The sequence below is a fragment of the Ambystoma mexicanum genome, chromosome 6p, assembly GCF_040938575.1.
Source record: "Ambystoma mexicanum isolate Mex_15411 chromosome 6p, UKY_AmexF1_1, whole genome shotgun sequence".
NCBI classification, from domain to species: Eukaryota; Metazoa; Chordata; class Amphibia; order Caudata; family Ambystomatidae; genus Ambystoma; species Ambystoma mexicanum.
In genome coordinates this window covers 31,436,218-31,450,195 of record NC_090935.1, presented here as the reverse complement: position 1 = coordinate 31,450,195, position 13,978 = coordinate 31,436,218, and the positions used below count along the sequence as shown (strand labels likewise).

General features: G+C 44.3%; 1 protein-coding gene across 1 annotated transcript in view; it reads left to right on the top strand.

Annotated features, from left to right (window-relative positions):
• The first annotated feature begins 717 nt into the window (after positions 1–717).
• Positions 718–13,978, top strand: part of LOC138510648 (vomeronasal type-2 receptor 26-like) — a 58,728-nt gene continuing 45,467 nt past the window's right edge. The window contains exons 1-2 of the mRNA XM_069626435.1: positions 718–801; positions 1,487–1,610. Coding sequence (XP_069482536.1) covers positions 718–801; positions 1,487–1,610 — 208 coding nt within the window. The remainder of the gene's footprint in view (positions 802–1,486; positions 1,611–13,978) is intronic.

Genomic DNA, 13,978 nt, shown 5'->3' with positions numbered 1-13,978 from the left:
ACCACATGCACATCATAGGCATGCTCTAGCAGAGCTTTGTGGCTATTGCTAGGATGGCTTAACTGCACTGCATGCACAACATAGGCCTGCTCTCACAGAGCTTTGTAGCTATTGCTAGGTTGGCTTAACTGCACCACATGCACAGCATAGGCCTGCTCTAACAAAGCTTTGTGGCTATTTCTAGGATGGCTTAACTGCACTGCATGCACAGCATAGGCCTGCTCTCGCAGAGCTTTGTGGCTACTATTAGGTTGGCTTAACTGCACCACATGCACATCATAGGCATGCTCTAGGAGAGCTTTGTGGTTATTGCTAGGATGGCTTAACTGCACTGCATGCAAGGCATAGGCCTGCGGCAGCAGAGCTTTGTAGCTCTTACTAGGATGGCTTAACTGCACAGCATGCACGGCATATGCCTGCTGCAACAGAGCTTTGTGGCTGTTGGTAGGATGGCTTAACTGCACCTTGTGCACAGCATAGGCCTGCTGCAACATAGCTTTTTGTCTGTTGCTAGGATGGCTTAACTGCACCGCATGCACAGGATAGGCCTGCTGCAGCAGAGCTTAATGGCTATTGCTAGGATGGCTTAACCACACATTAATTTCCAAATCTTGTAGCCATTCCAGGGGAAAGTGGCTTGTGCATTTGATTTGGTTGGTTGGATACGCAGCAATATGTTTGGTAAACCAATTTCTTGGGTGTCCAGTGACTCAAAAAATGCCCGCACCGCCCTTATTAAAGGGACAGCTACTGCCTCTCTGTGGTCCTAATACTGTTACCCTTTTATGCTCTTCCTGCTTGGTCAGAACCTCCCGGAGGGTGGGGTGTTCAGCAACTCAGTGAGGACCCTCTCTTAAGTCCCACTGCACCACAGGGGTCTCACAGGCTGAGCACACTTATCAGTGGGAGGGACAGTGGTGCATTTCTGGGTTACTGCGACAAGCACCTGCTAACCAACAGGGGATAGTGGAGTACCCACGCACACCGCCTCTTAAACCAGCGTTGCTTAGCTGATAGTGGCACATGGCACCCATGGGTACCCCACTACTTACCCAGGCATGGAGCTCTCAAAGATTGACTCAAGAACACAGCTTATCAGTGTTTACCAGTAGTCCATAACTATTTCTTTCACACAAAGAAGTGTGCGTCTTTGCCAAATCTGAGATATTAAACTATGATAATTGATTAAGCGGGCGCGTCTTTTTCTAAAGACCTGGGCAGCTAAGACGGCAGGCGTCTCTTTGTAGTGAGGGAACTCATGACTGCATCAGAACCCGGGGAAGATGCTTTAACTATTTGGAGTCCCTAAGCAGGGGTTGTTTAGCTGCCTTGTTATGTGACCTGTCCATCTGTGGCTGGAGAGCTACAGTGACTCTTGTCAATCGACCTGTTGCCCTTCTTTCTTTCATGCAATGCCAGCTTTCCCACACGTTATGGTCTCTCAGCTCTAATATTTCTCCTTCTTTTTTTCTTTCTTTCTCCCCAGATCCCCCGCTCCGCCTGCTCCAAGAGCTGCCTCCCTGGGCACCGCAAAGCCCCCATAGAAGGCAGGCCCAGCTGCTGCTATTACTGTGTGCCCTGTGCAGAAGGAGAGTTTGCAAACAGCACAGGTGAGTGATCACATGGCCTCTGAGCCTGCCCTTGCAGGTGTGTAATACTCAATAGTCTAAACAGCACAGGTGAGTAATCACATGGCCTCTGAGCCTGCCCTTGCAGGTGTGTGATACTCAATAGTCTAAATGGCACAGGTGAGTGATCACATGGCCTCTGAGCCTGCCTTGCAGGGGTGTACTACTCAATAGTCTAAATGGCACAGGTGAGTGATCATATGGCCTCTGAGACTGCCCTTGCAGGTGTGTACTACTCAATAGTCTAGACAGCACAGGTGAGTGATCACATGGCCTCTAAGCCTGCCCTTACAGTTCTGTACTATTCAATGGTCTAAACAGCACATTTGAGTGATCACATACTACTCAATAGTCTAAACAGCACAGGTGAGTGATCACATGGCCTCTGAGCCTGCCATTGCAGGCGTGTGATACTCAACAGTCTAAACAGCACAGGTGAGTGATCACATGGCCTCTGAGCCTGCCCTTGCAGGTGTGTACTACTCAATAGTCTAATCAGCACAGGTGAGTGATCACATGGCCTCTGAGCCTGCCCTTGCAGGTGTGTACTACTCAATAGTCTAAACAGCACAGGTGAGTGATCACATGGCCTCTGAGCCTGCCCTTGCAGGTGTGCACTAATCCAGAGTCTAAACAGCACAGGTGAGTGATCACATGGCCTCTGAGCCTGCCCTTGCAGGTGTGTGATACTCAATAGTCTAAACAGCACAGGTGAGTGATCACATGGCCTCTGAGCCTGCCCTTGCAGGTGTGCACTAATCCAGAGTCTAAACAGCACAGGTGAGTGATCACATGGCCTCTGAGCCTGCCCTTGCAGGTGTGCACTAATCCAGAGTCTAAACAGCACAGGTGAGTGATCACATGGCCTCTGAGCCTGCCCTCGCAGGAATGTGCTACTCAATAGTGTAAACAACACTTCACATGAATGCCCAAACAGGGTTGAGTTATCAATACAGCAGATGACAGCCAAAAGAAAACATGGACAAGGAGCGTATAAGCTATTTTACATATTTATTTATTTATTACATTTATATAGTGCCCAAACAGACCAGGGGCAATGAGGCACTGTTAATTACAGGGAGGGTACAGTTTGGAGAAGCATTTGCAGGTTAGTACATAGATACATTGGAGTGTAACGTGGAGCTTGATGGTTAAACATTATGCAAAGAGATCAGTTTTCATGGCCTTGTGGAAGGAGTTGAGGGAGACCTCGCCCGGAGGATAGGAGGCAGGGCATTCCAATGGGAGGGTGCGAGGTAGGGGAAGCTGGAGCCACCTGCTCTTGTTCTTTTTACCAGGGGCACACAAAGCATGCTGGCAACAGGGTGATCTGGTAGGTCTTGTGGAGGAGGCTGGGTGGATCCTTTGTGAGAGGTAGTCAGGTGCAGTGAGGTGGATGCATTTCTGTGTCAGTGTCAGCGTTTTGAATAAGATCCTTCCCTTTATTGGGAGCCAGTGAGCTGATTTCCTGGCCTCCGAGATGTGTTCCCTCTTGGATATGCCATGGGCTGCACGTAGCGCGTTGTTCTGGATAACTTGGAGTCTTTCTTGTGGAGTTCCCTAGGAAGAGGATGTTGCAATAGTCTAGCTATGAGCCGGTGATGGCTCGAGCTATGTTAGGCCATTTTCTTTGGATAGAAAGGGCCTTGCTGCGTTGATTAGTTTGGCATGATAGGCTGCAGAGGAAGCAATTGCATTGATTTGTCTATCCATGGATAGGTTGGAGTCAAGATAGACTCCAAGGGTTTTTACTGTGCCTGAGACTAGGATTTTCAGGGAGTCGATGGTGAAGTGGCTGAATTGAGAGTCAAGGTTTTTTAGAGTGTCAGTGGAACCTACCAGGAGGAGTTCAGTCAAGTCAAAGTTGAGGCATAGTCCATTGTCGGCCATCCATGCTTGGATGGTGGTGTAAATGGTGTTGAGAGTCAAGGAGTTTGAGTCATAGTTACCAGTGAGGGTGAGGAGGATCTGCGTGTTGTCAGCGTAGTTGGTGTAGGAGATACCCATTGCATCAAGGATGAGGAAGAGTGGGCGGGTGAAGATGTTATAGAGCGTGGGTGAGAGGCAGGATCCTTGGGGCACTCCACAAAGCATGATGGTGGGTGATGCTGTGGCAAGGTCAGAGAATACTTGCATAGTCCTGTCGTGTAAGAAGGAGGTGATCCAGGCTGTGGCGTCTCGGGAGAATCTGGCAGTGGAGGAGAGATGGTGGCATAGGTCGTCATGATCTACGAGGTCAAATGCCGCAGAGAGGTCAAGGAGAAGGAGCAGTGCTGGTTTTCCTAGGTCTCTGGCATCGTCCATCTGGTTTTTTAGATCCAGTAGGGCGGGTTCAGTCCGTGTCTAGGGCGAAAACCAGATTGGCCTAGTCCTAGGAGTTTGTTTTGTTCAATGAAGTGTTGGGCCGGCAGGTAAGCTGCTTTGTCCAGTATCTTGAGTAGGAAGGGGACAGTGGTGATTGTCCTGTAATTATTGGGAGAGGCACGGTCGAGAGTAGTTTTTTTTAAGAGGGGCGGACCCACGCTTCCTTTCAGAAGGAGGGGACTTGCCCTGTGGCAAATGAAGCATTAACGAAGGCAGTAAGGAATGGAGCTAGGGTTTCAGCACAGTCCTTAATAATGGCGGCCGGGCAGGCGTCTCCTTTGCAATTGGAGGGTTTGATGGTTCTCATAAGGTTGATGATGTCTTGTTCCTGTATGGCTTTGAATGGGAAGGGTGGGTGGGAGCCCAAGAGGAGGGGTGGGAATGGGGGTTTTGGGCGGAGTTTGTTTAGCAGATAATATTTTAGTTCAGAGAGAGCTTAGTTTTTTACACATGGCTGTTTGAATTTCATCGCACCAGGCTTTATCTTTGGTGAAATTCCGGGGGGTAGGTGTGGGAGCCTCTATCTCCCTGAAGATAGTGAAGATTTCTTTTGAGTTGGATTTGGTTTCTGCGATTCTGGATTCAAAGGATTTAGCTTTTCCTAGGGTGATTGCCTCATGTTTGGCAATTGTCAACAGAAAAGTCAATTCAAGTGAGTTCTACAAAATATTCAGTTCCATGTGAAAAATGTCAGCAGGGAGGCACATTTCTTTCCTGAACCCTAAAATACTTTCCCCAAATATTCTAGGAGGGGTGTCATTTATGATTATACATTCCAATGCTAGAATATTTGGGGAAAGTGTTTGAGTTTACTGAGGGTCCACATTCAGGGAAATGTCGCCCCCTGGCGTCATTTCCCTTGACAAGCTGTTCACTGGATACCAATCAAAGAAATAGCCAGTCCAGGAGGAGTGCACATACAATAATCAATCAATCCTTATAAAGCTACAAGAATAAGTGCTACAAAACCCATCATAACTTTAATACTACGAAATAGTGTGCAGAGCCTAGCGTGTCACACAAAACACACATGTGTCTCTGCCTATATTCCTGACACAGTCGCACTACATACAAGGACTACAAAGAGTGCTTGGATTAGTCTCAACTAGTGACCATTCTGACTCTGTGACACCATCAAAGGACGAGCACACTGTACTAACCACCAGGCTTCTGTCACACATGATCTGAAGCCACAGCTATAAAAATCTATCAAGAACATGTCTAGACAGAAAAAGATTACTAGAGCAGCTCAACCCTTCCAGGCAAATGAAAGATTGAAAGCCCCAACACTATTATAAGACATTCCTGTTCCTCCTTAAGAGAAAGATAACATTCACAGGGCCGTGTTTCTGAACGACAACCAATCTGCCCCGGCAGAGTAAGTGCATATAATACAATTTACTGTATAGATAGCAACAAATAGGACTGATGAGAATTCTGCAGTTTTTCCAAGAACATAGAGGCGGCCACCATGCAGGAGGGGAGACAGGGAGGAAAAGATAGACGATCTTCAAGGAATGGTGCGTTCAAATTGTGCAAGTGCGCACATGGTACCAGAGAGGGGGGGCAAGTGCAGGAGGCTGGGGAATCCAGATGTGCCCAGTTGGTCAGGCACTTGTTAAGTGCTGAGAGATGTCATTCTCAATGGGTAATTGACTGAGTGCAATAGCAATGAGGCAAGTGCAGGCCCTGAGGCAAGGGCTGCGGGACTGGTGAGAGTGCCAGTGACCTGTGAGACTCTGAGGTACTCCTGGCGGCCAGTCGGAATGCTGTGTGAAAAAGGAAGGAGAGAGGGATAGAGCTAAGAGAGAGGTTAGCACGTGTAGAGGGAGAGAGAAGGAAGAGGAGAAGAGGAATGTCTTAAGGAGATCAGGCTCAAGACAGAGGCCCCATCCTTCCTGGCATGTCCTATTGGCCTGAGGATTTTATTGTCTCCAGGCCAATAGTGAAAGGTCTGGTCTTGTCGATGAAGAAGACCCCTTCTGACTTGTCGTGCTGCTGATATAATTGTATAGTCTCCAGACCGACAGTGAGAGGTCTGGCCTTATCCATGAAAGAGGGCCCATGTCTCCTGATGTGTCCTCCTGGTGTGAGGATTTTATAGTACCCAGACGAACAGTGGAAGGTCTGTCCTTTGCCATTAAGGAGGTCCCATCCCTCCTGATTGTCCTCTTGGTGTGATGAATTTATAGTCTCCAGACCAACAGTAGAAGGGTTGGCCTTATCCATGAAGGAGGCCACATCCCTCCCAAGCTCCATGAAAGAACTGAACGCCCTGAACCTCAAGGACATTGCATCAACTAATGATCCTCTGGTCACCACCCCTTACCACTATCCACTTCCTCTCCACGACTTTACCACTATCACCACACTCTCACTGACTCCACATTATGAGTACCCACTCCCATTGATTGGACCGGTTTACCAGAGTTATTGTAATCCTCTGTTCCTAGCCATGGTGCATATGTTCCTGTATGTGCATATGTGTGTTCATAGACTCATAGATCTATCCATACATGTATGTATGCATACAAACCTATATACATAAATACATAGACACACATGCATCCATTCATACATGCATGAATGCAGACCTACATACATGCATACATACATACATTCATACCTATTTATGTGCTATACAAATATACCTATATGCTGCAGAGTACCCCAAGGCTCTGTCCTCACAACAATCCTTTTTAACCTTTACAAAGAGTCTCTGGGCACACTCCTCAAAAATCCCAATATAACCATCCACCAATTTGAGGCCTATACACAGTTGTACATGAGAGTAAAAAGCCCACAGGACAGCAGTTGCCTCTGTGATTACCTAGGCATCATTCAGTCCTGGATGCCGACTGCCAAGCTCAAACTAAACCCATCCAAGATTGAATTCATCCTCATTGGTCCACCTACCCACTAAACAATGCCTAGAAGGATTTGATCCACAATTCTCAGATTCATTGAACTCCTTAGGCTTCACCACTGACGACTTCCTGTCCTTCCAGAAACACATATCCAAGAAGGTTTAAACGGCCTGGCTCTAAATCTCCACCCATCGCCAAATCAAGCCCTTCATCCAACCGCAGGACTTCTGGACTGTAGTGCAGGCACTTGTGATCTTGCACATCGATGGGGAATGCTCTTCTGACAGGGCTTTCAGCTGATCACTTGGCTCCACTAAATGCAGTCCACGATGCTGCATCACGTGTTATTGCAGATGCATGGAAATCTGACAAATTACCCCTGTCCTATGCAAAATACATTGGCCTTCTCTCCAAGCCAGGATACTGTTCAAGACTGCATGCATCATCTAGAAAGAAGTCATGAGACGCACACCAGCATACCTGCCGGCTAAGCTCCAAATACCTGGTGGCACACACTGCTCATGGAGTAAATCGACCTAGCGGCTAAAATCACAACTCACCCAGAAAGAGAGGGCCTGCAAACAATTTGTCTCTTGTCACGCATCCTTTTGAACTTGATCCTGGTATCGGCCCTGAATCTCTCAACAACTGACTAAGTCCTAATGCCTGTGGATGTGCAGATCAACCCACAGTCCATTACTCACAGTACTTTGCTACTGTTGAAAGACGCCATCACATACGCCTGCTACCCACACCCTGTACAGTACTCTGCTGCTCTCGAGCTAGCTCAGCGCTTTAAACAATAAAACAAAAATAAAAAAGTAATGCATAGTTGCATGCATTCATGTAGACATGAATACACCATTACCTACTTCAGGGAGTCAGTAACTCTCTGAATCACAAGACCCAAGTCCTACACATACGTATATATATAGATCTGATGAATCATGATTAATATTTATATTCTATAAAAAAAACTTTGTTAAAGGGATGTTGTGGTTACAATTAAAACCGAAAACCCACAGAAATTCGCCAGTTAGGCTAAGCTAAGCAACCATAACTCGTGCCACCACCTTACACTGCTTAGACAAACACCCAGTACATGAAAGATTACATCACAAATGTCTTTACTTTAGTTGACCTGTATATAGCTTTAACGTGTATGCATTCTGGGTTTTTATATGTATGAAGTGTATCGTAAGTTTGTGAGTGAACTCTAGAATCAGATGGTCCCCCTTATTCGTTTCACGGATATAAAAGGGTCCACAATTGGTGGTAGCCAAACATGAAAAATAAAAGTTGTCGATTCTGGAATCTAGGTTGCCCCTATACCATGTATGCATGGGGAAGAGAGATCCAGCAGACACCCCTAATTGTTGCATCTCCCATTCAGAGAGAAATCGGTCCCAGAATCTTCCTCTCTGAGCACTTAATGAAATTGCTATAAATTACATGGAGCCTACATTAACTTTGACACCCTCTGAAACCTTCAGAACAATCACAATTATATTCCCCCCCACAACAATTAGATTGGATCACGCAATAACCCATTTTTCCAATACAACTGGGAAATTCTGGAGACATCCACGCAATTTGTATTTGGCAGGATACCAGAACAAATGAATTAGCAAAATTGACCATTTATCTTCCAAAGATTTAATAGAGACAGCCAATTTTTAGATTCATATCAATTGCTATTTTATTTTTTTGTGTGGGGTTCAAGTGAACCTTTACAAAATAGAACATCAATCATATAATATTACATATCTCAATACAAAACAATTCATTATAGTATAACTCAACTAAGACAGATTAAAAAGCAATTTCATCCAGATCCGCAATTATAATACTTAATAAAGAGAAAAAAAGACAAAATTAATCTCTAAAATAATGAAATCTCCTTTTCTATTATTTTCAGTAAAACGACCAATGCATAGATTAATGCTCTTTCATGTACTTGCATAAGTCGATTCCAAAGAGACTCCATACAGTCTTCATAGTATATATTTACAAAATGTAAAAAGAGCTTGGACCTTACATCTCTAAAATATGAACATTCTAAAATCAAATGTTTTAAAGTTTCATTTTGTTCTAGACAATTCAAAAAACGACATTTAGAAGCACCTTGATTACAGTTCGATGTTCCCCAATATTTTGTTCGTTCAAGGGTATGGTACTGATTTATTCTAAATCTCATGTAATACATTCTAGTTACATTACATGGAAATATGGTAAGATAACTACAGCAACCTTCTCTTTTATGTAAGAATTTGGCATATTCTTTATAAGTACTTAAAGCATTTATGTCATCTAAAGTTTTGCACCAGTCACTCTCAAAAAGTGTGTGTTTGACATAGTTTGGAAGAATAAATAAGTTTTCCTGGTTGACACCTAAGTTATTCATTATTTTTACCATAGTTTCAAAGTATCCAGTAATGGAACTGGAAGAGCAGCCCTTCCTGAATTCAAAGAAATCTTGATATATTGAATTATCAGGGCAGTTAAGAATTTTACAATAATTGTATAAGGCCCGCCAAGTTAGTCTAGTAGATAGAGAAATCAAACCCATCTCATGTCTAATGGCACAGTTAGGAATTGCGGGGACAAACGTAAAACTTCTTTCAACAAACTGCCTTGTATAGAATCTAGTTGCTTGTGCATGTTGCATGTGCAAATGTCCAGGGAGTATATAAGAATTGGTTCTACCTTTAGGGTAAGAAACTCAAGTAGCGGTATCACAGAGAATTTGCAAAATTTTGTAAAAATAAATTTCATTTGGCTTTTAAGGGGTCTGGCTTTTTGCTTTAGATAGTCAACCCACGAATTTATAGAGGTCTCGTTGCACAAGCGATATCCCAGGTAGATAGTTTCTTGTAACTCATGTATGGGGATACCCTTGATGTTCCAACTAAACTTCTTAGGTTTCTTGCTGGATTGAAAAATCATTATACTTGTTTTCAAGGGATTTGGTTCGAGATTGTGGTGATAGGCAAATTCCGAAAATATATTTAACTTGGATTGGAGACCAACTGGGGTCAAATCAAAAATAATAAGATCATCTGCAAAGGCTAGCCAGTGTAGTCTTAATGAGCATAGCCTTGCAGGAAAAGTAACAGTAGAATTCCAAAGTTCATCTATATCAGAAAGATATAGGTTGAATAGCAAGGCCGCTTCAACCCAAGATGTAGTTGCATAGGGTCAGTCAAAGATCCCCCTTGAGTTATGCGAATTCTACATGTTGTATTGGTGTGGAATTTAGTAATCCAATAAATGAAGTACTCAGGAATTCCTAATTTACGCATCTTAGTCCATAATACATTACGAACAACGGTGTCGAACGCGGAGGACATATCGATCAAAGCAACTGGCTTCTAAATCCCAATTCACATTTGGAATAGATCTTATATGTTGCTAAGTGTTTTTCAAGTTCATGGATGACTAAGATAGGGAAAACCTTGGCTGCTGAATCTGGCAAAGAGATAGGTCTATAATTCGCGGGTAAGCTAGCGTCACCTTTTTTATAAAGTGGAATCAAAATAGAGGTAACCCAGGACATAGGGATAGTATCACTTGTTAAGATGCTGTCATATTTAATATTTAAGATCGTACTCCAGAAATTTGGATCCGACCTGTACACAGAAGATGGAATCCTATCAGGGCCTGCAGCACGAGAATTGAATACTTTTTTGAGGGCCCACATGATATCGGAGGTGGACCAGACAAATTGATTAGATGGAGGGGACATGTCCAATTTATCTTGTATATCGGCAAAGCGAGAAGGTAGCACCTATTTCTTCTCAACATAGGCTATCCATGTTTCCGCGTTTATTGTAGATTTGTTTTGATATTATGGTGCTTGGCCTTTCTTAAGGGCAGTCCAGATATCTTGTGAGTTATAGCTGCAAATTGCTCTGATCATTGCACAATTATGCTTATTATATTGTTTAATATGAACACCTTTAATTTTGAATTTGTATTCTTGGATAATACACTTTTTTTTTTACAGATACTGTTTAAGTGTAAATGCTCTGAATCAAGCTTTCTTATATATCGATGCTTAGATCTTTTCAGATATTTAATTTTATAATTAGATCTATGTTTGTGACTAGTCACAAAAGGAGTTTGTTTAGTTATGAAATGATCAAGAGCTTCTTTAATGCAGTTATTAATGAACTTGTTTAAACAGTCGATAGAATACATTTCTAGGGTGTTAACAGAAATGCCACATTTGAGTTGTTTTGATACACATTCTGCTAGCTTCCTGCAAAAGGTGGGATTCCATCTCAGAGAAATATTATCCCTTTTGGTCTCAAATGCGCGTAGACAGTGAGCAATATGCCATTGGTTGGTATCCATGAGAGTTTTGAGAATAATAGGGTCATGATCACTATGAAATATATCCCCAACGGTCGCATTATCAATACAAGATAGCAATGAGTCGGAGACACAAAAAAAAATCAATCATTGAACTTGAGTTTCCTCTTTTCCAGGTATGAGTAGGGGAGAGTTCGCTAAACTTCACAAATGACATGCCCCAGTCCTTAAAATAAGTACCAAAGTCAACCCCTCTCGTAATACTATTTGTTTTGGTTTATTTGAGGGCATAGTAATACAAAGGCAGTCCTAGACAGTGTGAATTAAAATTGCCACCCACAATAGTGTCAAAATTGGTATCAAAAGTATCAGCTTGAGCAAAGCATTTATCTAAATTATCAAGAATCTCATGCAGTTTAAATTTGATTGGATTATAGTACAGATTGATAACTAAATTCATTTTTGTATATTGCCTGTTCAAACTCAAGAATATCGCTAGAACATAGGTGGATGAATACACAAGTGTTATGCTGCAAGCTACAGAATTGCTAACAGATATTGCAAGACCACCATAGGGCCTGCCTTCCACACCTTTGATGGCAAAGGAACAATATGAACAACAATCAGGGATGACTAGTGGATCTATTTTCATTGTTTCTTGAAATAAGAAAATTGATGGTAGATTGTACTTTTCAAGAGTGGATAGCCAAGTCGGAATATTGTTAAATTCACATGAATTCCACGACAGTACAGTAAGCACTGCCTTCTCCTTCGCTTATGAAGGAGATAAGTTAGGATTTTCCGCAAATATTGTTTTAAGTATCAGTTCGATCCATGCCATTTCACTAATAGTGCGGGCAATCGTCAGTAGTTGGGAAATACAGTTTTTCATTTTTTGCACTAATGGTTGAACCATCATTCGTTTCTTTCACACTAGATTCAAAACTCTGATTATCATATAGAAATTCTTTTGCCATCTTTACATCATTGAAAGTAAATAATGAGAAACCCATTTCAAATAGCTCCTTTCTGTCAGACCATATAAATTTCAATACATGTTCAGAGAACAAGTGACAGGTCTTACGATAATTATTAGTTGCAGCTAGAGCAATCTGATCGATGTCTTTCGAAGTCAGGATTCTCAATGGCAGAATTGCGTAAAAGAGATCAAGGAGATATCTTCGGTTGATACGAGCAGCACCCATGATTTCATATTTCCCTTCAAGCCCTAACACGTTAGCACCTTTCTTGCTGTTGTCCTTATTGGGGCAGAGTCGTGCATCAACAATTATGTCATGCTCAACCAGAGTTCTGCCTTCTGAGACATTAGCAGAGTTATTTGCCCTAAACACAGGAACGTCTAAATTATGGGCATTCTTAAGATTACTTGGAGGTTCAATATGAAGTCTAGCAACAGGGTGGAGGGCTTGGCTTGGCAGCCATGGAGTAGGCTGGGTTTCTACTGTGCACCGTGATCCGATGATCGATCCTGGGATGCTGGAGCTACCACACTGCAAGCTGACATATGAAAATAACGTTATGGCTGCAGGAAAATGGCAGGAAGAGAGGAGTTCATCCGCGCCTGAATCGGCCCAGGACGTGTGTTGTGACATTTTGTTGCGCGGATCGACTGCGGCAGCAAAATAACAAAACGGTGGCTATGCGAGAACAAAGGGTCTGGTGAAGAAGCTACGAGCGCGCACGAAAGGAGCTGCGAGCGAGGCAGGACACGGCCACTGCAATGATAGCAGATGCAGAGTCTGCACTGCGCTCCGCCCAACTTGCGAAGAAAAGATAGTAAAGTGGGCAGAGCCGGGCGGCGAAAGGAGACCGAGGTGACTGGCAAGGGGCTGCAAGGGCGTGTGAGCACGGACCGTGGCCCGCCGTAAGATCAAAGCGGACCCGGCCCCCATTGAGCAGAGCTCTGAAATAATGGAGGGAGTGCTGTGACCGAGGTCCACGGCAAGGTTGGAGCGGACCGGGCCCCCTGCAAAGTGCGGCGAGCGGGACCCGCACACAACAGGAGATGCGACACCGTGAGGGCGGGTGCGGATGATCCGCGGTCCGTGGTAGGATCAGAGCAGACCCGGCTCCCGGCGAGGTGAGTGGAGCGGGGCTGGCATCATCGAGGGAAGCAGCATGATCGAACAGCAGACCGCAGTGTGATTGAAGCGGACCCGGGCCCTGATAAGGGATACTGCAGTGAGGGCGCAGAGGCCACTGAGGCGGCTGCCGGCAAGGATATCTGCAGAACAGCAGGTTTGTGGAGACGGAAGGCTTGTGCCCACAAGCTAAATGCTGCAAGCCGGATGAACGGCGAATATAGTGCACGGCAATCTCGCGTGGGTATAAATACATTTGTGCATGGTGGCACGTTGGAAATAATGCAATAAACTGCAAAAGAGTTTTTTTGCCCTGGCGATAACATAAGAGCTGCCGAAAACAGCAAGTGCTCACTGAAGCAGGACAAAATAGGTCAGACTGGAGGAAGCAAAGTGCATGGTGGTGCCTGGACATAAGCTTGCAAGCTGAACGAATATAACTCAGAGCGGGCACTGGGCACGTTGGATGCTGCCCATTACAGTAAGTCCCGATGTCGTGGTGAGGAGGGGCTGCTGCAAAAAAACAATGCAGCTAAGGAAGATGCTACAAGCCTGATACACGACAGCAAGTGACAATAATGAACATCTAGCCTGAAAGTATGCCTGCTGGATGGCCAAGAAAACACCAAAGATTGTATCATACAAGCGGAAGCGCATCAAGAAACAGTCCCGAGACTGCTCGCAGGGCGGCAGAGATGTGCGG